Source organism: Arachis ipaensis, chromosome B9, assembly GCF_059453495.1.
Source record: "Arachis ipaensis isolate K30076 ecotype BB chromosome B9, ASM5945349v1, whole genome shotgun sequence".
NCBI lineage: Eukaryota > Viridiplantae > Streptophyta > Magnoliopsida > Fabales > Fabaceae > Arachis > Arachis ipaensis.
This window is the reverse complement of record NC_142444.1, coordinates 6,752,004-6,777,903: the sequence shown is the minus strand read 5'-3', so window position 1 is coordinate 6,777,903 and position 25,900 is coordinate 6,752,004. Positions and strand designations below refer to the sequence as shown.

The following is a 25,900-nucleotide window of genomic DNA, read 5'->3' as shown; positions in this document are numbered from 1 at the left end:
AAGCAGAGACGCTCAAACAGCACAGGGAACTAAGCATGTCCATTCATCGTACGATAGAGAATAACGAGGAGGCCGGTATCAGACCAAGCAAAACCTACCAATCATTTGTTGCGGCTGCCGGGGGTCACCGCGAGTTAAATTTTATCGAAAAGGACGTGAGGAATTACATTACCAGGGAAGTGCGGAATGTTTCCGAACAAGAAGATGCAAAGGAATTCGGGAAATATTTCTTAAGAATGAAAGAGAAGAATCCGAATTTCTTTTTTGAGCTCCAACTCGAAGATGATCAATCGATTAAGCTGGCTTTTTGGGCCGATGCAAGAAGCAGAGCCGCCTTTGAGTATTTCGGAGACGTCATTTCATTCGACACCACCTACAATACAAACAGGTAACAAACTGTCCCTGTTTATGATGCCAAATTAATTTATTTTTACGAATCCGCAGTAGAGGTGTATATTGGCTGTTTCATTGGGTGTATGCGAAGCATTTGTTAGGGTGTAGCTAATGATTTTGCATTCTGGACCATGGTAATTTGTTTCAGGTATAATTTGGTCTGTGGTTCTTTTGTCGGGGTGAATCACCACGGTCAATCAACACTTTTCGGATGCTCTTTGATGAAGAACGAAGAAATTGAAATCATTCAAATGGTTATTTCAAAGCTGGCTTCGTTGCATGGGAGGAAACGCTCCGAAAGGGTTTCTCACCGATCAGTGCGCATCCATGAAAAGGGCTTTAGAGGCTTGTATGCCAACAACAGTTCACCGCTGGTGCATTTGGCACATCATGAAGAAGATTCCAAGCAAATTAAACGGGTACAAGGGACATGCCGATATCGAACAAGAAATGAGCCAAGTTGTTTGGAACTCTCACAGCAAAGACTCATTCGATAGGAATTGGAACGATTTTCTGCTGAATTTTGGTCTTGGGGACAACAAGTGGCTTTCAGGTAATGTCTTTTTAAAATCTGCATCAGAGGTGTAAATTGCATGTTTTTTCGGGTGTATTTATAGACTGTCTTTGGGTGTATTATGCAGATCTGTACGAAGACCGTCACATATGGGTTCCTATCTATCTGGATCACCATTTCTGGGCAGGGATGAGAAGCACACAAAGGAGCGAGAGCATGCATTCATTTTTTAACAAGTATATCACCCGGAACAGCTCGCTTATTCAGTTCGTCAAACAATACGATAATTGCCTCGGAAGCAGGGAGCAAGCAGAGAGAGAATCAGATGCTGCAGATTTTCATACGGTCATACCGTGTGCAACGAAATCCTGCATTGAAGCTCAGTTTCAAGATGCGTACACTCACGCAAAGTTTAGGGAAGTCCAAGCGCAATTCAGAAGAAAGGCGAATTGCATCACCAGACTGAAGAATTCCGCTCTAGGCTATTCAGTATACGAAGTCGGAGAACAAGTTTCCAGCTCAATATTCAACAAGTTCGTGGTTACTTACGACTCGGTTGCAGCCGAGGTAAAATGTCATTGCTTATTATTCGAGTCGAGAGGGATACTGTGCCGTCACGCACTAAGCGTGTTAAGCTTCGAACAAGTAAGCCAAGTGTCACCGAGATACATACTGGAACGATGGAGCAAGAAGGTAAAGAGGCGACACACACACATCAAGAGCAGCCACGACGAGCCACTAATGGAGCCAAGAAGCAAGAGGTTCGACCAATTGGTTTTTCGTTCGCAAAATATATGCGAATTTGCCTCCGAATCGGAGGAGCTGACTGCAATTCTGCACCGTGCGTACGATAACGTCATGGCCGAGATGGAAGCATTAAAAGCCAAAAGGAAGGGGACATCTTCTTTATCCCACGAAGACGCCAACTTGGAATCCGTTAACGAGCTTCAAAGCCCGCCAAGGATTCGAACAAGAGGACGTCCAAAAAACAGGCTAGGTTCAAAGCTGGAGAAACAGATCGCAAATGCCACAAAGAAGAAGAAGACGAAAGTTTTAAGCGAGGTAAAAGTAATGTTCTTTAAATTTGTGGCGATTGAGTTTATTTTTCTCGTTAATAGTTTAGGTAATGTGTGTGTGTTATATTTCAGATAAACCTGTTTGATGCTGCATCAGCGGCGCATTCAAATTGCAGCCAATATCAAGGACACGTTATGAGTTATCAGTTCAGGGTACCAGCAGCAGGGGATAACTGGTTGGGTGTATAGTTTTACAGAATATGGGTGTAAAAGCACCGTTATTTTGGGTGTATTTTCGTTAATTCACAATTTAGATATAGACACATATATAGATATATATAAAACAAAAGCTGTAAAAATTCTCAGGTTATGGGTTTATATTTGATTTGATGTTTTTCTTCATATTTTAGTACATGTAATTCATACATTTTGAATACAGCGCAGACAGTTTGGGTGTATATTTTATACAACCTTGGGTGTATTATTAGACTTGCGTTGGGTGTAGCAGTTTATAATTTGTGTTTATATATGCCTTGATTTTTTCCTTCATATTTTACCACCTGTAATACAGCTTTTGAATACATCACAGACAGTTTACCAGCACAGATAGTTTAACTATGGGAAAAAATATACATGGAATAGAAGTTGTTGATAAATGGCAAATATTTACATCATTTGTTCAATTTACAAACTACCAAGCAGTTGGATTACCCAGTTTCTATATCAGCAGAATTAATCTGACAAAACGGACTTAATAATATAGAGGATGGCTTCGACAGCCTTATAGCACTACTCTCTCTAATTGCCTGATCTCTCTGTATATTCATCTCACTGAATAGTATCCGGGATGCGTACTCCACTCTATAGTGGTCCACCTCCTCCTACAATAAAAAAGTATATTCTGTTTAAACAGCAATATTAATTCAGTAAAGTAATACAGAGTTATATGGTTTTAAAGACAGTTATCTGTGGCCAATTATCCCATTGATACTTCCCCTTTTTGATGTTTTCCGGCTCAATTATCTCCATCCACTTCATAACGTACACAGCGCAGTCATAGCTGAAAACAAAGAAAATAAATTACAAATCTCATTTACAAAAGTTTAATGTTCAGACTCACAAATTTATACCTTGTTTTTTGGCCTGATATTTTAACATATGGTGATTTAATTTCCTTCTCCCTCTCCCCTTTCTGAAGAGGTCCCCCGCCGGCATATGTTATCAATCTTGAAAATACGTATCCCTTAAATACGAAAACAAATCAGTAATACACCCGAATGAATGGACAAGATACACCCAACTGAATGGACAATATACACCCATCACAACTTACAGTGAATTTATTAATGGTCTTTCTCTCATCAGTGGGAGCTATTTTGTGTAGCGGGTCAAGTATTTGACATTTCCGCTTTCTTGTATTTATCAGCCATAACCACCAATGCCCGGCGTAGCAGACAGGGGCAAAAATCTGAAGGATTCCCACACATGAACAGTGTGTTATTTTATTTTGCAAATAAGTAAATAAGCGTAGTAACAAATTTAGCAAACGAAAACTTACATATGGGTGCGAAGTCAATTTTTTTCTATCTATGAAGGGAATGAAACTCGGGTAGGCTTCCACCCTGAATTCCTTTTTCGTTTTTGGTGATACGAATTCCCCGTTTGGGTGATCCAAAAGCGCCATGCACTGCAAGAATGGGAAACGAGAAATGAAATACTAAACTTACACCCAATGGAACGTGACAAATACACCCAAATCAATACAGAAAATACACCCGAAGTTCGTAGAAGTAACACTTACCACAATATCGGGGGGGAGACAGTATATTTGTTCTTGAAATCTCTTTTCATTTTTGTTGTTGAGGATGAGGCAGATGGCAGATACAATCTAGAAATATATGCCGAAATCAATTTTACATTAATAAGCATTGTAATTGACTTTGGTGTAAAATCAGTAATCTTATTCTAATATTACCTGAGATTCTATATCACTTTTTGCCTGGAGGGAAGCAAGGTGCATTCTCATCAAAATGTATTCTCCTTGGCCAATCAGAGTGCACATCTCCTCATACTCGTTAGTATTGCCATCTGCATCTTCCTTCAGTCTCGTCCCCCAGATGTAGCACTTTTGTTTCATATCATCCGTAATCTGATATAATCCCCGAGGAGTTTCAAACTTTGCAGAACTTTCTCCCCCAGTCTCCCTCTGAATTTGTGGACTTGTGTTTTTTCCCTTCGTCGCGCTGCTTGCTATTCTTTGGACCAAACTGTCCAATTGTTCTATCAAATTCGCAGCTTCTGGAGATTTTTCCCTTTCTGTCTCCTGCGTTGACGCCCCCTCCTGGCTTGAATCAGTCAATCCAAGGCTGAATGATGGCACCCCTGGATCTGTTTTAGGAACATAGGAAGCTGTCCGTGCCATCATCAACAGGGCAGCAGCGTCTTCTGCGTCTGGATGACTGCGTCATCATGTATAAGAATAAGAATAAGAATATACAGATGATAAGCAAAGATTGATTTTAGTCTGATGAACTTACACTTTAGTTGGAGCTGGGGGAACCGTGGGTGTGGTCTCTTGAAGTTGTTTGGGGGTTTCAGGAGTGCTGCACAGTTACAAAAAATTAATCACGGCGTAAAAGAAACTAATCAGGAACAATATACACCCAAACTGTTAGCTAATATACACCCAAACTCCAAACAAATATACACTCAATACTATTTCTTACGTTTCTGTAGTCCCTTCAATCTGTAGCATAGAGGTTGGTTCAAAATCTGTCTCTGTGGTTGTTTGGGATGCCGGCACAAAAACCTGAATCGGGACTCTAAACAAGAAGAAAAATGAAAGGTTAACAACGCCTTTGAAAATAATAAGGTTATAAGGTTGAATATTATTGTAAAACTCACATTGCAAGCGCTTCGGACGGTGTCTGTTCCCTCACAACCATCATATTCGAATCAGACGGACTCAACCTAAAATACACCCAAAGAAATTCAAGAAATACACCCGAACAATTCAAAAAGAAGACAGGCTTTGTTTTTTTGAGAACTTACATACTTGCAGTTTTTGCTTTTTTTTCCTGCCTTTTTTTTCTTGAATAAAATAATAAAGGGCTTTTTTTTCTAAAAAAAAATATATACAGAATTAGAAGTAGAAGGGTAATAGAAGAACAAAAGTAACGGTTATTTGAAAGAGAAATTACATGCTCTGTGACGGCTGGTTTACACTACTCTGTTCTGTGTTTCCTTGAGAGGAAGGAGCATCAGTTCCCAAGTTCACAGCCGGTATTCTAAGACAGATTTGATCCAAGCAACACAACAAAGTTAATATTCCAACTTATTAGACAACATACACCCAACTTGATCCACTCAATACACCCAAATGGTACCACAAGACACACCCAATTCATGATAACAAGATTTTATTAAATAATAAAGCTTCTTACGTTTCAGACGACACATAGCGACCTTCTGTCGATCGCAGGTCAGGTTGGTTCTCCCTGCGAAACAAGAAACAATTATTAGCATGCAAAACACAACAAAATATGAAATAGACAGCCCATCAAGACATACCCCTCTGCAGCAGATTTATCAACGTTTTGCCCTAGCCATTCATCCAGTTCGTCACTTGATATTTCATATGTCTCACTACATTCATAAAGGAAGATGTTAACAAAAATAATTACGACGATAGACGGTAATATAGCTTACGAGGTACTGTACCCGTCAAAGTATTGGTCTTCTTTAGGAGGTGAATCCTCCACGAGAACTTTTTTCTTTTTTGGTTGTGTTCTGGGTGGAAAAAAAAGAGTACCAATCAGAAATAAAAAATTAATTTTATCACAGAATATTATGCAAAGAAGTGCTTACTTTTTTGGTGTTGTTTTTGTTTTTTTCTTCTCCTTCTCCTTCTCTGCAGGTGATGATTCTTCACTCCTATAAGTTAATAACAGACACTTCAGTTAATACACGAAATCTTTATAATGAAGCCAAAAGAAAGGAGTAATAATTTCAGGACATTACTCATCACTTTGTTCAGATTCAGATTCTGAATCAGAATCTGGCTCCTCTTGCCTCTGCTTTCTTTTTCTGGAGTCCATTCTGGAAGGCAAACAGTGATTATTTAGAACATACTAAAATACACCCAACGTGATCAACAAGATACACCCAACTCGAAAAAGAAATTACACCCAAGTATGGTACTTACTTTTTCCCCTTTTTGATGGGGTGTTTTCTTGCTGAATCCTCCGAGTCTTGTTGAGTCTCAGACTCAGAGGTAGAAGTGTCACTGTCAGTAGTTGTTTCTGTCTCCGAAGACGATGTTGGACTCGCCTTCCTTTTTTTGTTTTTTTGATTTCTTGTTTTTTTTCTTTTTTTTCTTTTTCTTTCATTTTTTCTCTTGCTCTTGTCTCCGCCATCTTCACAATCCCCTGAAACATGAGATATTTTAGCTAGCAGCATTCAGGTAAATAAAATACAAGCAACATATTATGTTTACTTACCAAAATTTCTTCTTTTTCTACAGTCATTCTTTCCACCAACTTCTCCTTAGTCCAGTTGGCAATCCAAGGCTTTGGTGGTCTTTCAGCCCTCTTCTTGCCTTTGTTTTCAGAAAGATGAAAGTATATTATCATGAGGGCAAAGAGGCAGCCATCAATTGCCTTCTTCTTCTTCTCCTGGTAGTCTGTGATGCCTTTGATCAAGAAGGTCAAAACATGCGCCCCCCAGTTTCTCTCCGATATGCCGTCCATCTTAAAAATTGGGGCGAGGTGCACGGGCGATATTTTGTTTATCGTCGTTGGCAAAAGGAACGCCATCTGTATGTAGAGGATGAATATCCTCTTGAACATCAGGCGTTCCTCTTCGCTGCCAACGCCGATTTCCATCATTTCATCGGTAAGACTTTTGAGGGTCTTACCCTGGAATCTTCTATAAATTATTTTGTCATCATCAGAAAGTTGCTTATAAAGTTGCTTATACTCAACTTTCTCAGGAAACAGATTTCCTACAAAAAAGAAAACAACAAAGTATCAAAATCGGTTTAAAAACACCCAAGTATCAACCTTAAATACACCCAAGCATCAACTTAATATACACCTATAATTTTGAGCTAGTTACCTGTTGCATTGATGCCAAGCGCATCACCTATTGTCTTTGGTGTTATTTGGAAAGAACCATATCCTGTCTTCAGTCTGTTCTCCCTAAGTTTGAAGTTGTTTGCCAGTTCCCTTAAGAGTTGGTGATCCACCCTTAGAGGTGGGACGTGCATCAACCCACCAAATCCGAGATCCCTGACAATTGCCTTCTTCTCCTCAGCCATGTTTCTGAACTTATCACTCAGGAGATGTGTGGCACACTTAAGGTCTTTCGTTTGGTTTCTTGCTGCCATTTTATCTGAAACAAAAAATACACACAAATATACTCCCATTAGTAACAGTAAGATACACCCATATGTAAGAATCAGATACACCCATTGATAACAGTGAGATACACCCATTGAAATTATTCAGATACATTCATATATATCAGTCAGATATCAGTCAAACATGTTTCAATATCAAGCAACATTACAAGGTCTAATAACAGTAAGATACACCCATATGTAAGAATCCGATACACTCATTGTTAACAGGGAGATACACCCATAGATATTATTCAGATAAATCCATATATATCAGTCAGTTATCACTCAAACATGCTTCAATATCAAATTAATTCAGATATCAGTAAGATACACGCATATATGAGTCAGATACACCCATTGATAAGAGTAAGATACACCCATATGTAAGAATCAGATACACCCATTGATAACAGTGAGATATCACTCAAACATGCATCAATATCAAGTCACATTACAAGTTCAAACAGTATACAACCCCCAATCTACGGAATAAAGCCCCAAAAATCAACAACAGTAGCAAGAGAACTTAGAACAAGAATGTAGAACGACGTAGAACTTAGAAGAATGACGTAGAACTTAGAACAGTGTGACAAAGAAGCAAGAATAATAGCACAGTAAACCCTAGAGAAGAACGACGTAGAAGAAAACTAAAATTGGGAGGTTTTCTTGATGAACTTACGTTGAGTGTATTTGCTTCGTTTTCTCTTCAGATTCTTCACGGAGAGTTTGATGTTGTTTTGATGGAGGTTTCGAACAACGATTTGTATATTTTGAACTTTGATTTTTGCTCGAAATTGGGAGCGTTTCCTTGGTTTCGAAGCGTTTTGAGAAGTGGAAGAAGTGGAGGAAGTGGAAGAGTCTGTCATACGTAACCGTTTGTGTTGAGCGCGTGATTTTGACGCGCCATGTTATGCTTCCTTATGCGCGTGTCTTCGATTTGGGCTGGGCCAACTTGGATGCTTGGATACTTGTATGTGTAGCAGGCCCGTATTTTTTATCGATATTTATGTTTTAAAGTTAATACAATTAACTTAAAAATGTAAATGTCAATAAGTTGTATTAGTAATAAATCGAATCAAGCTGATTCGATTTACTAGGTGACTAAACTAAATCGAAACAACCTAATTCATATTGTATCGAATTTTATTCATTCATAAATCAAAGCTATCTATTTCGATTTGCCTTTTCGAATCATACTGATTCGATTTAATATTCGATTTACATAAATTTATGCATGAAGACATGCACGTTTTTTAATTTAAGACTTTCATATAATATTGAATTTCACTTTATTTATTAATGTTATTTACCCTAAAAGTTATAAATCCATAATTGAAATGTGAACAATAACAATATACAAGTATACAACTAGAAGGTCGACCAAATGAGCCAACTTATATCACCTCAATCCATAAATATTTTAAGTTTTTAACGCTCATTTTAATCTCTTAATTATCAATTACTTCAAAATTATCACGGACTTAAGTTGATCTCAGTAATCAGTATCATTTATGTTATGCTTTTATTTTATGTTTTCATGTAATACTAAATTTATGTCAAACCAATTTCTTTTGTGAACTACATATTATTTTTCCTGTAAAAGGAATACAAGTATATTTTAATAATAATATGACATTTCAAACACACTTTTACATTTACTTCTACAAGATTAGTTTTTAACTTTATATTATATGCTTTGACGTAATAGTGAATATAAATCAATCGCTTTATTTTTTTCGCAAAAAGATAAAATTCTAAACATGAACATTCACATTTATCGTTACCTTATAAAGAGAGAAAATGTTGTAGAACATTGATATATACATGTAAGCACTTACTTAAGTACATACTAAATTACTAAACCAAATAAGGAATATCTATGAGTTGATAATAGAAAGATTACAATTCTAAGATAAAACCAATTTTTTCATCAGCATGACATGTTGGCAATGCATCTAACATTGTCTTAAAATCAGCGTTCTCATCAATCTTGAAGGTACAAATAACCTTGACAATCTTCAAGGCATGCCACCAACATTTTGTATTACTTGAACTGCAGTGGCACTTCCCTTCCTTTCTTCCCATCAGTGTCTCATACAAAAACTGTTGTTTTTTGCAAAATAACAAACGGAATTAGAAAGAACGTATTGATGATAAAGTATATAAACACAAATGCAGTCACTGCTGGGATGGAAGTACTGTTGTCGTTGTAAATGCAAGACTCAATGCAAGACTCAGAGAAAATTTGAGGATAATGACATACCTGAATGAATGCTTTACCATGAACATAAGAGCGAAAACTAAATGAAATAGAGTTCGGGCAGCAACTTGAAAGCAAGTAATTCATAAAAGGGAAATAGAGAGCTTCGTAGTCCGGAGAAAACTGTAATTCCAAGCGTTTAATAGTTGGAGGAATAGATGAAACTTGGAATGCACCCTGCTCTGGTTCAGTCTACAGAATTCAGACAAACAAACAAATAAATAAAATACGCAAATATGTAAAGCAGAATGAACCAATGTAGCAAGTGTACATACTTACTAGAATTGACAGACAGATAAAGAGGGAGACTGATGCCCAAATCTTTTGGGGTTTAATGTTTTGGACAAATTTCCTCAAGCTACAAAGGTCCCGAAAATCCACATCGCTAAAACTATTGACTTCCAATTGATTAGAACATTTCTGAAAAGATATACCAGGTTGGTTGTTTCCCTCATACGCAAATGATAATAAATTTCGAGCATCAATGTTAAGCTCCTCCAAGTTAGAGCAGTATGATAACTTCAAGACCTTGAGTTGAGCACTTGAAATATTAATCCTCTTAGACATCGAGCAATTGTCTAGTTCCAAACTCTCAAGGAAAGGAAATTTAGAAAATAGTTCAAGAAACCATTTGTCTCCAATAGCAATGTTCTTCAAATTCCATAAGCACAGCCATCTCAAATTTGTGCAACTATCTAAATTCAGCTTGAAATATGTATTTAGATACTGAAGACAACAATGTAAGCTCTCAAGATTTGGAGCATCAATATATACTTCCCGCATTCCTTGAACATAAACTTTCTTGAGCTTATGTAAACCATGCAAGAATAGAAATTCCACAAGACTGAACTCATACACTTGAGGAATTCCTCCGATTGGAGGGTTATAGACAGCACAATCAATCACGGTTAAATCTTCAATTAGAGGACAATGAGAAATGAGATGATCTATAATCCCTTCATGTCCAAAAAATATATTGCATAGTTTTAATATTCTCACTGAGTAAAGCTTGATGGAATGGGTGAGGAATGCTTGGCCAACTCTGATTCGGTCCATCAACACCAACTTAGTAAGTGATTTGGATTCAATGACACTGAGTGGAAGGTCATAAAACCTGTCCGAACTGTGTCTCCCTACATAGCGACCAGGGAGGCGAAGCTGTAAATGTAATACTTCGCCACCACTTTCAATAGCCATCTTCATCCATAGATCAACATGGTGGGCCATGCACTTATAGTCTACATAGTCCATGATGAGCTTGAATTCTTTGATTGCTAAGCCTAGGTCGCGGAGCCTCAGTAATCTTCTCCCAACATAGTCAATAACTTTGTCTATTTTGCTATGATAATTGTCTACCGTTACATCTTGACTCTTAAAATGTTGATCGCTGCAAATAGACAATATCGGAAAGGTAGACCATGTTTCTCTCCAAGCCTTTGATAAAACACTAGTCCTGGCAGAATCTCTGTCCGGAAGCCTTGCGAGAATGTCATGAAGTATAGCTTCTGGCAAACCAGATATTTGGTCCATTTTTCCCCAGCTTCAGTGCTGATAGCAAGTATAATATCATGGATGGATAATTGCAACTCATAAAATGCGAAGAAAGAAAGAATAAAAAAATCACATGTATTACATGTTTATTATCAAAATGATTCATCTGCGAAGCTAGGGATCTATGATTATGAATGACTTTCAACTAAGTGCAATGATGAGATTTTTCATTGTAAAATTCATAAACTGTTCATCAAATTTTCATCATGACCCAAAATGTCCCATTTGAAACTCATAAATACTATAATAATAATAATAATAATAATAATAATAATAATAATAATAATAATATAAAGATCAATGTGGGAACCTATGTAGATTTATATCACAAATTTCTTCTTCTTCTTATGTGAGGTGAAATAATTTTTGAGATGGAGTTAAGACATAAAAAGAAAACACAAGAGACTAATTTTTTTTTCTCTATAGAAGTAAGATGATTGATGTACATATACTCTAACATTATAATTTTTAGTATTTTTTAAAATGGTAAAAAGTATAAAAGTCGGAGTATCTCAAATCTTTTACGATTTTAAAAATTAAAGGATCCGATTCTGTACTTTAGAAATATATGTACTCTAAGAATTTAAACTTTTTAATTTCTGTACTCCAAATTAAACTTTACTACATTTAAAATTAATATCCCAAACTCCAGAAAAATACTATTATTAAATTAATATAAAAAAATAAAGTGTAGACTTTATCTCCTTTGTCACTAAAACATGAATTTCAATTTTTCCTCCTATCTCCTATGTAACCTCACTAGTTACTAGACTAACGAAAAGCTCGTTGTTCCAATAACAGAAAAAGGGGGGAAATATTAAAAAATAAACTTACCTTCTCCGATAGTGTGTGTTTGTGGTGATTTGAAGAGTGTAGAAGTGCAGTATTTTTTTGCTTTGGGATAGATGTCAGATGATGTGAAATAAATGAGCGAATTTTTAGGCTCAAGATTTTCGTTTCAGTGTTTTATACTCTCACTTTAAATGGTGAAAGAAGAGACTTCTCTTCTGAGCTTAAGGTTAAGGTTTCGATTTCAATATTTTATACTCTCATTTTAACGGTGAAAGAAGAGACCGACAGAGAAGCGGTTTTATTTGGTGATCTTATAAAAAATATATTTTTTTGAGTTTTTTTTTTATAAATTTTATAAAAAAAAAAGTAATTTTATGTTTAAATATTTCGTAAAAAAAATTATATTTATTAATTATGTTTAGGTATAATAAGATAAAAGTATTTTTTGTTTATTTATTATGTGAAAATTATTTTTTTTATTTTTTCTTAAAAATATAAATTGTAATTTTTTTAAAAAATGTAAATTGTAATTTTTTAAAAAATATATTTTTTATTTTTTAGTATTTTTATTTTTACTAATAAAAATTTATTAAACACACTAAAAAATAAAAAAAATATTTTTTATCAACTTAATAATATTCAAACAAACACAAAAAAATTACATTTTTTATTTATAAAAGATGTAGTTTATAAATATGAAATCAATTTTGTTATTGATATACAAAGCCTACTAAGCATCAAATTAGTCTATCCTTAAAAAAAGATAAATTATCAAAATATTACTTGAAAGTTTGTATCGCTAATAAAACAAATTTTAAAAAATACCAACGATAAATAAATTCATAAAAGATTTAAAAATACGAAAAAAAGAACTTGATACTCAAAATGTTGTGGCATGTAGACAGTAGTTTAAGTATTTACCCGAATCCTATGTAAAATTTTCATCCGAAATTTTCAGAAAATATACTTTAAAAGACTTAAAAGGATAAAAAAAAGGTATGTCTAAAATGAGTACAATAAATATATGTTTATAGGATGCGCCATGTTTATATAAGTCGTTAGATTTTAGTAGATGAAAATCAAAGGCTAATATAAAAGAAGAGCATTGATAGATTCTAATAAATACAGAATATCCTAATACATAAATAAATACTTTAAATGACAGTACTTCAATACACAAGACTTTAAATGACAACAAAATCTTTTATTCTTAAATAATTAAATATAAAATATATAAATACAAAATATATGAATATTTTTTATTCATTAAGATTAATTATCATGTAAGAAATTTTTATAATATTAAAAATTATATTAAAATAATATTTTAAATAGTAACATAAAAATATAAAAATTAAAATTTTATTTTATATTACTTAACAAATAATTAAATTATTATATTCAAAATTTATTAACTAACTAATTTTATTAAAAATATTATTATATAATATAATTTTTTATCAAAATATTTTTAAAATATAATTTATTTAAAATATTATATATAATACATAAAAATATTAATCTTTTTATTTTTTTCAATTTTTTTAAACAAAATAAATAATATAATTTTAAATACATGTTTGGTGGCTAGCGGCCATTTGAGCATATATGTATTTGTCCGTTTATTTATTTGTTTTTTTTTCTTATAACTAATAAATTGAAAAATTAAAATCAGTTTTTAAATTTAATATTTATAATTTTATATATATAATATTTATAGTTATATATTTATAATAAGATTATTTTTTAATTTTTATTATTTTTAAATATTTGTTTATTTTTTTAGTTAACTTTTTTATTCTATAACTCAACCAAACTTTTATATATATATATATATATATATATATATATATATATATATATATATAATTGGTGTATAAATATATTTTTTAAAATATTTTTTATTATATAAAATTTATTAAAAATATATTTTGTTAAATTCAAGAGTAATATATATATATAGTTTTAATGTAACAAATTTAATATGTTATTTGATGTAGACTGCATTCACCAACAAGAAGGATTATGAAAAAGGTGAAAGGAAAGTTCAATGGACAAAGGATCAGCGCACAACGCAGGGTCTTCATGTTAAAAAAAATTGAAAAAAAAAAAGTTAATATTTTCATCTATTATATATAATATTTTAAATAAATTATATTTTTAAAATATTTTAATAAAAAATTATATAATATAATAATATTTTTAACAAAATTAATTAATAAATAAATTTTAAATATAATAATTTAATTATTTATCAAGTAATATAAAATAAAATTTTAATTATTTTATATTTTTATGTTATAATTTAAAATATTATTTTAATATAAATTTTTAATATTATAAAAAATTTTTACACTAATTAATTTTAATGAATAAAAAATACTCATATATTTTGTATTTATATATTTTATATTTAATTATTTAAGAATAAAAAATTTTGTTGCTATTTAAAGTCTTGCATATTAAAGTATTGTCATTTAAAGTATTTATTTATGTATTAGGATATTCTGTATTTATTAAAGTCTATCAATACTCTTCTTTTATATTAGCCTTTGATTTTTATCTAATAAAATCTAATGGTTTATATAAACATGACATATCCAATAAATACATAATTATTGTGCTCATTTTAGACATATACTCAAAGAAAAGGATCTACAAACAGGATCAAATAAAGCTATGCTTAAATGGTTAAGATTACAAATATGAAGAAAGAGTATTTACCGAAGAAACTTTGCGGCTTCGTTCAGTCTTTCTCTAACTCCTCTGTTGAGCACTCTTCGATAAGCTTTATATATAGCTACTAATGATCTAATCCCTCTTCTACAAATAATAATCATTATCATAATCAGTTATCATAATAATATATTATGATTTTTAAATTTAAAGTAACTAAAATTTTAATTTTTCCATTTTATACCTTGTCACTTTAAAGAAATTAGTCATATAATTTTATACACAAGTGGTAACGTATAACACAATCATAAAACAATTACCATAAAAGACTATGTATATTTCAATTGAACAACATCTCTTAGATAAAAAGTACAAAACCACGAGAATAGGGACCCTCACTTTCTTGATTTAATTCGGGGTTTTGTTGGTGAGAATGAGAGCAAGAATTTGTGGGTTGCTCACCACCCAACGTGTGGGAGAGGAACGACTAGTGTGTTCAAAACTCTAAATCTAATCTAATTTGAAAATACATCAAATTAGTTTTACTTTTTGTTTAAACAAAAACATTGAAATATTTGATATGGATTTTTAGTTAGAGCAGTATGTTATTTGTTGTTTAATTGAGTGAAATCTCTTCATCTTGCTTGCTTTGCTTTGCTTTCTTTTCTTTTAACCCTAATATTCACAAATCAAAAGAATTCAAATTTCATATTTAAATTTTGAAAGTAACTCAATTCAATATTTTAAATCAAATATCGTTATATAATATTCTATTTTTATAATTAAATTAAATTGCTCACCTCTCAAACTTTAGGTGACTATATATGGTTTTCCCTAGGTTTAATTTAATTAGGGGTAAAATAATTATTTTATGAGTGGCATTAAATTGGTAATTTTAAAATTGGTGATTTATATAGTAGAGTTAAATATGTACAGAGCTACAGATATTCCGTGTGATGCAATGAGAAACGCACACAATACAAATATTTTCATCAGCATAACATGTTGGCAATGCATCTAACATGGTCTTAAAGTCAGCGTTCTCATCAATCTTGAAGGTACAAATAACCTTGACAATCTTCAAGGCATGCCACCAACATTTTGTATTACTTGAACTGCAGTGGCACTTCCCTTCCTTTCTTCCCATCAGTGTCTCATACAAAAACTGTTGTTTTTTGCAAAATAACAAACGGCGTTAGAAAGAACATATTGATGATAAAGTATATAAACACAAATGCAGTCACTGCTGAGATGGAAGTACTGTTGTAAATGCAAGACTCAGAAAATTGGAGGATAATGAGATACTTCAATGAATGCTTTACTATGAACATAAGAGCAAAAACTAACCGAAATAAAGTTCGGGCAGCAACTTAAAAGCAAGTAATTCATAAAAGGGAAATAGAGAGCTTCATCTTCCGGAGAAAACTGTAATTCCAAGCGTTTAATAGTTGGAGGAATAGATGAAACTTGGAATGCACCCGGCTCTGGTTTACTCTACAGAATTCAGACAAACAAACAAATAAATAAAATAGGCAAATTTGCAAGCAGAATGAACCATTGTAGTAGCAAGTGTATACTTACCAGAAGTGACCGACAGATAAAGAGGGAAACTGATGCCAAAATCCTTTGGGGTTTAATGTTTTGGACAAATTTCCTCAAGCTACAAAGGTCCCAAAAATCCACATCGTAAAACTATTGACTTCCAATTGATTAGAACTTTTCTGAAAAGATAGACCAGGTTGGTTGTTTCCCTCATATGCAAATGATAATAAATTTCGAGCATCAATGTTAAGCTCCTCCAAGTTAGAGCAGTATGATAACTTCAAGACCTTGAGTTGAGCACTCGAAATATTAATCCTCTTAGGCATAAAGCAATTGCCTAGTTTCAAATTCTCAAGGAAAGGAAGCTTAGAAAATAGTTCAAGAAACCATGTCTCCAATATCAATGCTCTTTAAATTCCATAAGCACAACCATCTCAAATTTGTACAACTATCTAAATTCAGCTTGAAAGATGAATTTGGATGAAGACAATAATCTAAGCTCTCAAGATTTGGAGCATCAATATATACTTCCTGCATTCCTTTAACATTAACTTTCTTGAGCTTATGTAAACCATGCAAGAATAGTGATTCCACAGAACTGAACTCAAACACCGGAGGAATTTCTCAAGTTAGAGGGTTATATACAGCACAATCAATCACGGTTAAATCTTCAATTAGAGGACAATGAAAAATGAGATGATCTATAATCCCTTCATGTGCAAAAAGTAGTCTATATAGAGTTATTATTCTCAATGAGTAAAGCTTGATGGAATGGGTGAGGAATGCTTGCTCAAATCTGATTCGTCCCATCAACACCAACTTAGTAAGTGATTTGGATTCAATGATACTGAGTGGAAGCTCATAAAACCTGTCCACACTGTCTCCCAATACAAAGCCACCAGGGAGGCGAAGCTGTAAATGTAATACTTCGCCACCACTTTCAATAGCCATCTTCATCCATAGATCAACACGGTGGGCCATATACTTATGGTCTACATAGTCCATGATAAGCTTGAATTCTTTGATTGCTATGCCTAGGTCACGGAGCCTCAGCGATTTTCTCCCAACATAGTCAATAACTTTGTCTAGTTTGATATAATTGTTTATCGTTACATCTTGACTCCTAAAAGGTTGATCGCTGCAAATAGACAATATCGGAAACGTAGACCATGTTTCTCTCCAAGCCTTTGATAAAACACTAGTGCTGGCAGAATCTCTATCCGGAAGTCTTGCGAGAATGTCATGAAGCATAGCTTCTGTCAAACCAGATATCTGGTCAATTTTTTCCCAGCTTCAGTACGATAGCAAGTATAATATCATAGATGGATACATTGCCATTCGTAAATTGCTAAGAAAGAAAGCAAACAAAAAAAACGCACGTATTAATTACATGTTTATTATCAAAATGATTCATCTTGGGAGCGAGAGTGGTGGTGGCGCTTCTCAAGGAGGAAGAAGAAGGTTGTATGTTCTTGTAATCAGTTGGACCCAACTGTAATGTTATCCAGCTAAATTTTTCCATCAAGAGGGAGTCTGTAGAAAGATATTTGCCAGTTTAATATTAAAGAACAACAGGTAAGAGACATGATGATAAGTGGTTTGTCTATGGAGGTGGGAAACGGCAGGAGAACTCGTTTTTGGGAGGATACTTTGGTACAAGGTGGCTCTTTGAAAGATAATTTTCTGATACTCTTCTCTGTTTTAAATCAACAAGGATTCGTAATAGAGGACTGTGGATTTTGGGATGGACTAGAGTGGGTATAGAACTTCCAATGGAGAAGATAACTCTTCCAATGGGAATTAGAGTTGCTCAATCAGCTCTATGACAGATTACGGGTTGTTAGATTATCGAGTGATAAAGAGGACTCAGTTGTATGAAAATTTGACAAAAAATGTGTTTTTTCTACAAATTCTTTTGTGCATGTGATACAGAAAGAGACTCTTTCGGAGGATATCACGAGCTACAGTTTCACTAGTTCGATTTGGAGAGGCTTGGTTCCTCCAAGAGTTGAACTATTTGCATAGTTTGTTTTAGTATGTAGGGTCAACACAAAGGAGAGGCTGAGTAGACTGGGCATTATCTATTTATAGTATATAAAAGTTGATACCAATTCTCTCCACAACAAGTTTAAGTCATCTTTTCTTTGCTAATGATGCCATATCAGCAATTCTAATGACTTGGCAAAAGATGAAAATCAACCAATCACTATTTAATAAAATGTTTTAAAAAAATTAAAACAAAAAACTCTTATTTATTATTATTCAATTGAAACATCAAATACTAATTAAATGCAATAAACACACATTAAAAGTGTCATAATAATAATAATTATAAAAAAATTCAGTTACAAATATTCAAATTCTACAACTTATACATATTAAGACTCTTACTACTATTCATTTCTTAATCTCTCATACTAATGGTAAAAAATTTCTTAAATTTAATATAACATTTTTATATGTTTTTCATTCTCATTCATTTATTTTTTTTAATTATTTACAAACAAAAAAACCGCAAGAAAAGACAAAGTGTAGCGCAAATCGAAAAATGAAAAAAAAAAATGAAAATGCAGTTTGTATAACTCTAATATAAATAACCTATATCTTTCTTAAAAATAAATAATTTCAAAATCTATTTATAATATGTTCTCTAAAATATTTTTAATATAACATTTATTAAAATATACTATATAGTATAAATAATCTATCTCTCCGCACATTGCGCGGGTCTCACTCTAATTAATTATAATGACAATATATGTGCATTGTGTAAAAATGATATAGAATTTGTACATCATTTATTTGTTGCCTGTGAGTTTATGTGGCAGGTGTGGAGTGCTTGATTGAAATATGTTGATAGAGCATGGGTTATTTCAGGATCAGTTAAAGAGTTCTTCGAGAGTTGGACTGGAGTAGCAGGCGAAAAGCTGGAGCAAAAGAAATGGCTAATAGGCTTCTTTGCGGTTATCTGGAACATTTGGGTGGAGCGAAACAGAAGAGTATTTGAGAGACCAGAGACAAGTGTTGAAAGTGTACAGATTATGTTATTTTCGAGTTATAGGGAATGGTGTAGAGTTGATCCGATTGGTTGTTGATGGCAATATCGGAGATGACAACGGATTATCCTTGTTTTTAGTGTCATTATGTCTTTACTGCTCCACTTTATTGTGTTGAGCTCCACTTGTTCAAAAAAAAAAAACTAACTACAGTGATGAGATTTTTCATAATAAAATTCATAAAATATTCATCAAATTTTCATCATGACCCAAAATTTCCCATCTCAAACTCATAAAATACTATTATAATAATAATAATAATAATAATAATAATAATAATAATAATAATAATATAAAAGATCAATCTATGTAGATCTCCATCAAAAAAATTTCTATTTATTGTTATTATTATTATTTCAAGCATTATGTGAAGTGAAATAATGTTTGAAATAGATTGAGAAAAATCTAAAATAGCCCCTGACAATTATCTCAAAAGACAATGAGGCCCTTGACAAAAAAAAATACCAACCCGACTCCTGAGACAAAAAAAATACCAACCCGGCTCCTGAGATTTACTTTTATAGGACTAATTAGCTCCTGTGCCAAAAAAATTAATGTTGTTTTTTTGACACAAGGGCTAATCAGTCCTAAAAAAAAGATCAGGGACCGGGTTGGATGTTTTTTTTTTTTGGGCCTCTTTGTCCTTTCGAGATAATTGTCAGGGACCGGATGGAGTATTCACTCAAATAGATTTAAGACCTAAAATAGAAACCACAAGGGAGTCGGCTAATTTTTTTCTCTGAGATTGAGATGACTCAAATATTGTAAGGATTTGTTTGGGCGCTATTTTCGAAAAAAAAATTTTAATAATTTTTTTAAAGGATCTTTAAAAAAAAATAAAAGTAACTTTATATTTAGATATTTTATTTAAAAGTATTTAAAAGATGTTATTGTTTGAATACAAAAATATAAAAATATTTTTATAATAATAAAATTACTTAAAAAGGCATTCAATCATAAAAGAGTTTATTAATAGTAATAGAAGAAAAATAATTACTTACTAATTCATTTGATCCGATAATTGATCTCTTATATTATTTTTTATTTCTTTCATAATTAAAAATAAGATTTAAGAGCATCTCATCTATTTTTTAATTCTTTATACACATATTCGGAGTCCTGTTCTCTCTCTAATTTTTTTTTTTGTAGATTTTTCCATCCAATTTTATTGACATGTTTATTAGGCCTATTACCATCTCGTATCCTGTTCTCTCTCTAATTTTTTTTTGTAGATTTTTCCATCCAATTTTATTGACATATTTATTAGGTTTATTACCATCTCGTATCTCTTCCTTCCTCACAGATAATCAAAAATAGTTTAGTATTTCAATTATCTCATTTTGTTTTTACAATTTCTACTTCTCATTCATTTGTTGCATCCTCATTTTCAATATTCACTTGATTAGAACTTCTCATATTTAGTTTTGGTGCCATACTATATAAATTATAAATTATATCAAATTTTATAATGTATAACGTTAACGAAACCAAATAATAACAGTGAATATAATAACACACTAAATAAAAATAAAGTATTATGATAAAAAAAAACCAAATAATAATAACGTAAATGATAACAAATTAATAATAACAAAATGATAAAAAAAATTAATATGAAGATGGAAACAATATGAACGCAATATAAAAAAAGATAACAAAAAAATAAAAAAATAAATAATAATAACGTAAAGTGATATGAAGACGGAAACAACATGAAAAAAAAAAGCAAATAATATTAGTATGAAGAAGAAAGGGTAAAAGAAATAAAAAAAAAAAAAGCAAATTGAAGACGGAAATAATATGAAAAGAAAGCAAATAATAATAACAACATGAACAAGAAAGGGTAAAAGATAAGAGCCTGACAACTTGTTGAATGCGTAGAATAATACCATCCAATAATATTCTTTCAACCTTTTTATATATATATATATCACAAAAACTAAATGAATATGTTATATTTTTATTTGTGAATCATTTTAGATTTTTTATTTTTTTATATTTTGATATTAGTATTTTTTTTATCTTCGTATATGATTATATTTTATATCAAATTATTAAAGATTTTATTTTAAAATATTGCATGATTTGAATATTAATGTAGTATATTTATTAATGAAAGAAAGGGGTAAAAAATATAATGTCTTTTCAAAATTTTAGTAAGAATATTTTTGTCTATCGATTACAAAACATCTTTTTTTAAAAGAAAAAAATATTTAAAAAAAATGTAAATTGTAGCTTCTCAAAAAGGTTTTTTTTTTTTATTTTTCTAGTACTTTTATTTTTACTATAAGAAATTTGTCAAATATACTAAACATAAAAAAAAGAATATTTTTCATTAATTTTTTTTATCAAAATAATGACACACAAACAAGCACTAATTTTTAATTTTTTTCTAATAAAAAAATGAATTTCAAAAATTAAAGGTTCTGACTTTGGTACTTTGAAAATCGAATAGTCCGATTTATATACTTTTCAGAAATCAAACTCGAGTTAAATCCCAAAATGATCATTGAGATTGGCGTCATGCACTAAAATCGTCTCTGAGATTCCAATTGCACCAATTACGTCCCTAAGATTGAAAAAAATGCATCATATTAATCCCTGACCTATTTTCTATTAACGACGTGATGACATGGCATGATGACATGGACTGTAAGTGACACGTGTCACTTCATGATTTGGCCACGTGTAATGGTATGATGATGTGGTGACCAGTGACACATGGCATGCTGACGTGGATGGTTGTGTCACGTGTCACAATGTTATTTCGACACGTGTTCGTTTGTGCCACGTGTCGCAACAGTATTCGTCCATGTGTCATCCATTATGTCATCGTTGTATATGCACCAAATTAGTCCCTCACTTTACATTAAGTGACTCATTTTAGTCCCTGAAATTGAATGTTGTGCACCAAACTAGTCCCTTCACCAATTTTTCTCATTTTTTTTAGATTTAAAATTTTAATATCTTGAATACACTAATTTCAATTCTATTTTTTCATATATCGTTTAAATACAAGTGCTTTCATAAAAAAATTTAAGATTTTACTTTTTAGTTTTAGTTATATCATTTTTTTTAATAATTTAATATTGATAAATTTTGTAATATATAAGTATATTATTATAAAAAAAAACAATTATATGATTGATTAAGCACATTTTTTTCATAAAAAAAATATGTGTTTTTAATAATAAATTAATAATTAAAATAAATATTTTTTTCTTATGAAATACACGTTTTCGTTATGTGTCAATGAGCTAAATTGAAGGCACTTCAAGCACCCTCACTACCATCTTTGACCTCTACAGTCTAGACGAAAGAAGTCGGAGATGGTAATGAGGGAAGCTTGAATTGCCTTCACGTCAACTCCAAGACGGCGGTTATTAGGGGTATCTGCAAGAAAAAATATTTTATAAAAGTACTGAAAGAAGTCGGAGATGATAGTGAAGGTGCTTGAAAAGCCTTCACGTCAACTCTAAATCGGCGGTTAGAGTATTCACAAGAAAAAAATATTTTATAAAAACACTTTTATTTGAAGAACATGTGAAAAAATAGAATTGAAATTAACGCATTCAAAAATATTGAGAATTTTGAATTTATAGAAAAAAATGAGAAAAAAATTGGTGAAGGGACTAGTTTGGTGCACGACATTCAATTTCACGGACTAAAATGAGTCACTTAATGCAAAGTGAGGGACTAATTTGGTGCATATACGACGATGACATAATGGATGACACGTGGACGAATACTATTGCGACATGTGGCACAAACGGACATGTGGCCAAATAACATTGTGACACGTGGCACAACCATCCACGTCAGCATGCCACGTGTCACTGGTCACCACATCATCATACCATTATACGTGGCCAAATCATGAAGTGACACGTGTCACTTACAGTCCACGTCATCATGCCATGTCATCACGTCGTTAATAAAAAATAGATCAAGAACTTATATGATGCACTTTTTTCAATTTTAGGAATGTAATTGGTGTAATTGAAATCTCAGGGACAATTTTAGTACACGACGCCAATCTTAGAGACCATTTTAGGATTTAACTCATTAAACTCTCCGAACCTTCCGATTTTTGTATTCCAAATTACACGAAGTCACTTAACACCCAACAATCCATCCACCAAAAAATTACTATTGTAAGCTCAATATAAAAAATAAAAAGCGTTAGACTTTATCCTTTTTGTCATTAAAAAATAAATTTCAATTTTTCCTCATAATTCCACTGAACTCCTAAACATTAGCCTCACTAGTTGCTACCCTAATGAAAAGCTCGTTGTTCTAATCACCGAAAAAAAAAAGAGGGGATGTGAAAAAATAAACTTACCTTCTCCAATAGAGTGTGTTTGTGGTGATTTGAAGAGCGTAGAAATGCGATACCTTTTCATTTTGTGAAGATGATGTGAAATAAATGAGCTAGAAGAACTGGAATTTTTGGATTAGATTTCGGTTTCAGGTGTGTTTTACGCTTTCACTTTACACGCCAAAAGAGAGAAGAAAGGGTTGAATTCTTTCTTATTTTAAAACAACTCCAAGTAAATTAATTAAATTTTTTTAAAAATTTATTTTTTATTTTATTTATAAATCAAATTAAAAAGAATCTTGTTTTTAAATTAATTTTTACATTTTTTATATATTTAGTGTTTGTTTGAGCATCATTATTTTGATAAAAAAAAATTAATAAAAAAAGATTTTTTTTATATTTTAACATGTTTTGCATATTTTTAGTGATAAAAGTAAAAACATTAGAAAAATTAAAAAATATTTTACGTCTTTTTTAAAAAATCTTTTTTCTTAAAATTTTTTTTCCATGTAATAAATAAGTAAAAAAGTGCTTTTATATTGTTATACCTAAACATAATTGATAGATAAAAAGATCTTTTTACATGAGATACTCAAACATAAAAGTATTTATACTTTTTCATAAGATCTTTTAAAAAAAGATATAAATGATCTTGGACCTATTGAGAAAGGACACTGATGACCAAAGAAGAGAGAATGATGCAGAGAAAGTAATGACAAAAAAATTGATTAAGATCTGAATGAAGAAAATGTGTTATTAGAGAGTTGTTATACAAAGGCACTTAGCTCCTATTTTATAGCTTAACTAACACCCTCTAACTACCTCTAACAGCCACTTTAACTGAATTCTTCTCATAATAGAATTTTACTGACTTCACGTAATCTGTTACATAAGTTTTGACTTCTTTTCCCTTAACACCCCCCTCAAGCTTAGTTGGGGTTTTGTTCCCAACCTAAGCTTGGACTTAAAACTTTCAAACAATTCACAAGACAGGGTTTGGTCAATATATCTGTTATCTGATCTTGTGCAGGTATATTAACTACAAAAAAGTTACTTTCTATTAACTAGCTCTCTCAAAAAATGTAGATCAGTTTCAAGATGCTTGCAACAGCTATGCATAACTGGGTTCACAGCTAGGTGACAAGTACTCTGATTGTCACAGTAGATCATTGGTGTCACTTGTTGTGAAACTTGTGACTCTTGAAGAAACTGCTGTATAGACATCACTTCCGTTTGAGCAGAGGCAACCGCTCGATATTCTGCCTTGGTACTCGACCTGCTAACTTCCGATTGTTTTTCACACTTCCAAGCAATGAGGTTGCTTCCTAAGAACACCAAATAGCCACTGATAGACCTTCTATCATCCAAATCTGTCGCCCAATCTGCATCAGCAAAGGAAATAATTCTATAGTCAGTACATTTGTTAAACACTAAGCCTTGATTAGGGATACCTTGTAAGTATCTCAAGATTCTCTTGACAGCTTTCCATTGTTCAATTGTTGGCTGATGCATGAACTGTGAGCACTTATTTACTGCAAAAGCAATATCCGGCCGTGTGATGGTCAAAAATTGTAGTGCTCCAACAATTGATCGATACTTCTTAGGGTCGTCAAAAATTTCTGAGTCATTCTTGTGCAATCTTAATGAAGACACCATTGGTGTTGGCATTGGATTTGACTGGTTCATCCCTATTCTAATTAACAGATCATGAACATATTTAGATTGTGTTAGTAATAGTTTATCCTTTGCCAAAAATTGAGCCTCTAACCCCAAAAAAAATTGAATTTGCCTAAATCTTTTAGAGAGAAAATTGAATTCAAAGAAGTAATTAAATCATCAATTTCATTTGGGTTAGAGCTGTAATCACTATATCATCAACATAAATGATCATGTATATAACAGAATTATGAGATCTTCGAATGAATAAAGCTATATTTGAGGTTGAGTTAGAGAATCCAAACTGTTTTAGAGTGTGTGCTAGGGTCAGATACTATGTTCTGGGGGCTTGCTTAAGACCATAAAGAGCCTTGTGTAGCTTGCACACTCTTGTAGAATTCTGAGTTGTGTAGTCCGGGGGTTGCTGCATAAATACTTTATCTTTTAATTTGCCTTTGAGAAAGGTATTATCAAAGTCGAATTGTCTCATAACCTATCCTTGTGTTAATGCTATTGTTATGATTATTCGAATTGTGATAGGTCGTACAACAGGACTATAGACTTCCTCATAGTCAATGCCTTCAATTTGGTGAAATCTTTTGGCAACTAATCTAGCTTTGTACTTAAGGATTTCACCATGTTGATTTTTCTTTACTGCAAAAATCCACTTATTGTTGCATTTGGTGGTGGATCTATTAGTGTCTAAGTATTACACTTATAGAGAG

General features: G+C 32.0%; 3 protein-coding genes across 4 annotated transcripts; all 3 read right to left on the bottom strand.

Annotated features, from left to right (window-relative positions):
• Nucleotides 1-3,016: 3,016 nt before the first annotated feature.
• On the bottom strand, nt 3,017-6,171 carry LOC148543630 (uncharacterized). The gene is made up of 15 exons (XM_088498607.1): nt 6,128-6,171; nt 5,944-6,021; nt 5,791-5,856; nt 5,644-5,712; nt 5,494-5,568; nt 5,367-5,420; nt 5,124-5,210; nt 4,828-4,893; nt 4,650-4,745; nt 4,461-4,526; nt 3,899-4,382; nt 3,725-3,811; nt 3,482-3,610; nt 3,257-3,391; nt 3,017-3,166 (listed from the first exon to the last, which is right to left on the bottom strand). The coding sequence occupies exons 2-15, from the start codon at nt 6,018-6,020 to the stop codon at nt 3,017-3,019; spliced, it is 1,641 nt and encodes a 546-aa protein (XP_088354733.1). The 5' UTR covers nt 6,021; nt 6,128-6,171.
• On the bottom strand, nt 6,105-8,299 carry LOC148543629 (uncharacterized). Its single transcript, XM_088498056.1, has 4 exons — nt 8,004-8,299; nt 7,039-7,314; nt 6,423-6,925; nt 6,105-6,350 (listed from the first exon to the last, which is right to left on the bottom strand). Exons 1-4 carry the CDS (start codon nt 8,188-8,190, stop codon nt 6,105-6,107), a joined length of 1,212 nt encoding a protein of 403 aa, XP_088354182.1. The 5' UTR covers nt 8,191-8,299.
• A 782-nt stretch (nt 8,300-9,081) lies between these two features.
• Nucleotides 9,082-23,654, bottom strand: LOC107614725 (FBD-associated F-box protein At5g60610-like). 2 transcript variants are annotated; one of them, XR_015900059.1, is made up of 4 exons: nt 23,544-23,654; nt 9,864-11,132; nt 9,171-9,776; nt 9,082-9,108 (listed from the first exon to the last, which is right to left on the bottom strand). XR_015900059.1 is itself a non-coding variant. In XM_021111330.2 (4 exons), exons 2-4 carry the CDS (start codon nt 11,112-11,114, stop codon nt 9,224-9,226), a joined length of 1,644 nt encoding a protein of 547 aa, XP_020966989.2. In that variant the 5' UTR covers nt 11,115-11,132; nt 11,970-12,107; the 3' UTR covers nt 9,082-9,223. The 2 variants fall into 2 exon arrangements, 1 of the variants encoding a protein (XP_020966989.2); XM_021111330.2 differs by lacking the exon at nt 23,544-23,654 and adding an exon at nt 11,970-12,107 and having other exon boundaries at nt 9,082-9,427; nt 9,588-9,776.
• Nucleotides 23,655-25,900: the final 2,246 nt, after the last annotated feature.

Coding starts and splice junctions, on each gene's coding strand:
- LOC148543629 (XM_088498056.1), bottom strand. CDS start 8,190: ATGACAGACTCTTCCACTTCCTCCACTTCTTCCACTTCTCAAAACGCT. Junction 7,315..8,003: donor ACGAAGCAAATACACTCAAC/GTAAGTTCATCA, acceptor TTTTTGTTTCAG/ATAAAATGGCAGCAAGAAAC. Junction 6,926..7,038: donor GCTTGGCATCAATGCAACAG/GTAACTAGCTCA, acceptor TCTTTTTTGTAG/GAAATCTGTTTCCTGAGAAA.
- LOC148543630 (XM_088498607.1), bottom strand. CDS start 6,020: ATGGACTCCAGAAAAAGAAAGCAGAGGCAAGAGGAGCCAGATTCTGAT. Junction 5,857..5,943: donor GAATCTGAACAAAGTGATGA/GTAATGTCCTGA, acceptor ATTAACTTATAG/GAGTGAAGAATCATCACCTG. Junction 3,812..3,898: donor AAAGTGATATAGAATCTCAG/GTAATATTAGAA, acceptor ATATATTTCTAG/ATTGTATCTGCCATCTGCCT.
- LOC107614725 (XM_021111330.2), bottom strand. CDS start 11,114: ATGGACCAAATATCTGGTTTGCCAGAAGCTATACTTCATGACATTCTC. Junction 9,777..9,863: donor TTATCTGTCTGTCAATTCTA/GTAAGTATGTAC, acceptor TGAATTCTGTAG/ACTGAACCAGAGCAGGGTGC. Junction 9,428..9,587: donor ATGGTAAAGCATTCATTCAG/GTATGTCATTAT, acceptor AAAAAACAACAG/TTTTTGTATGAGACACTGAT.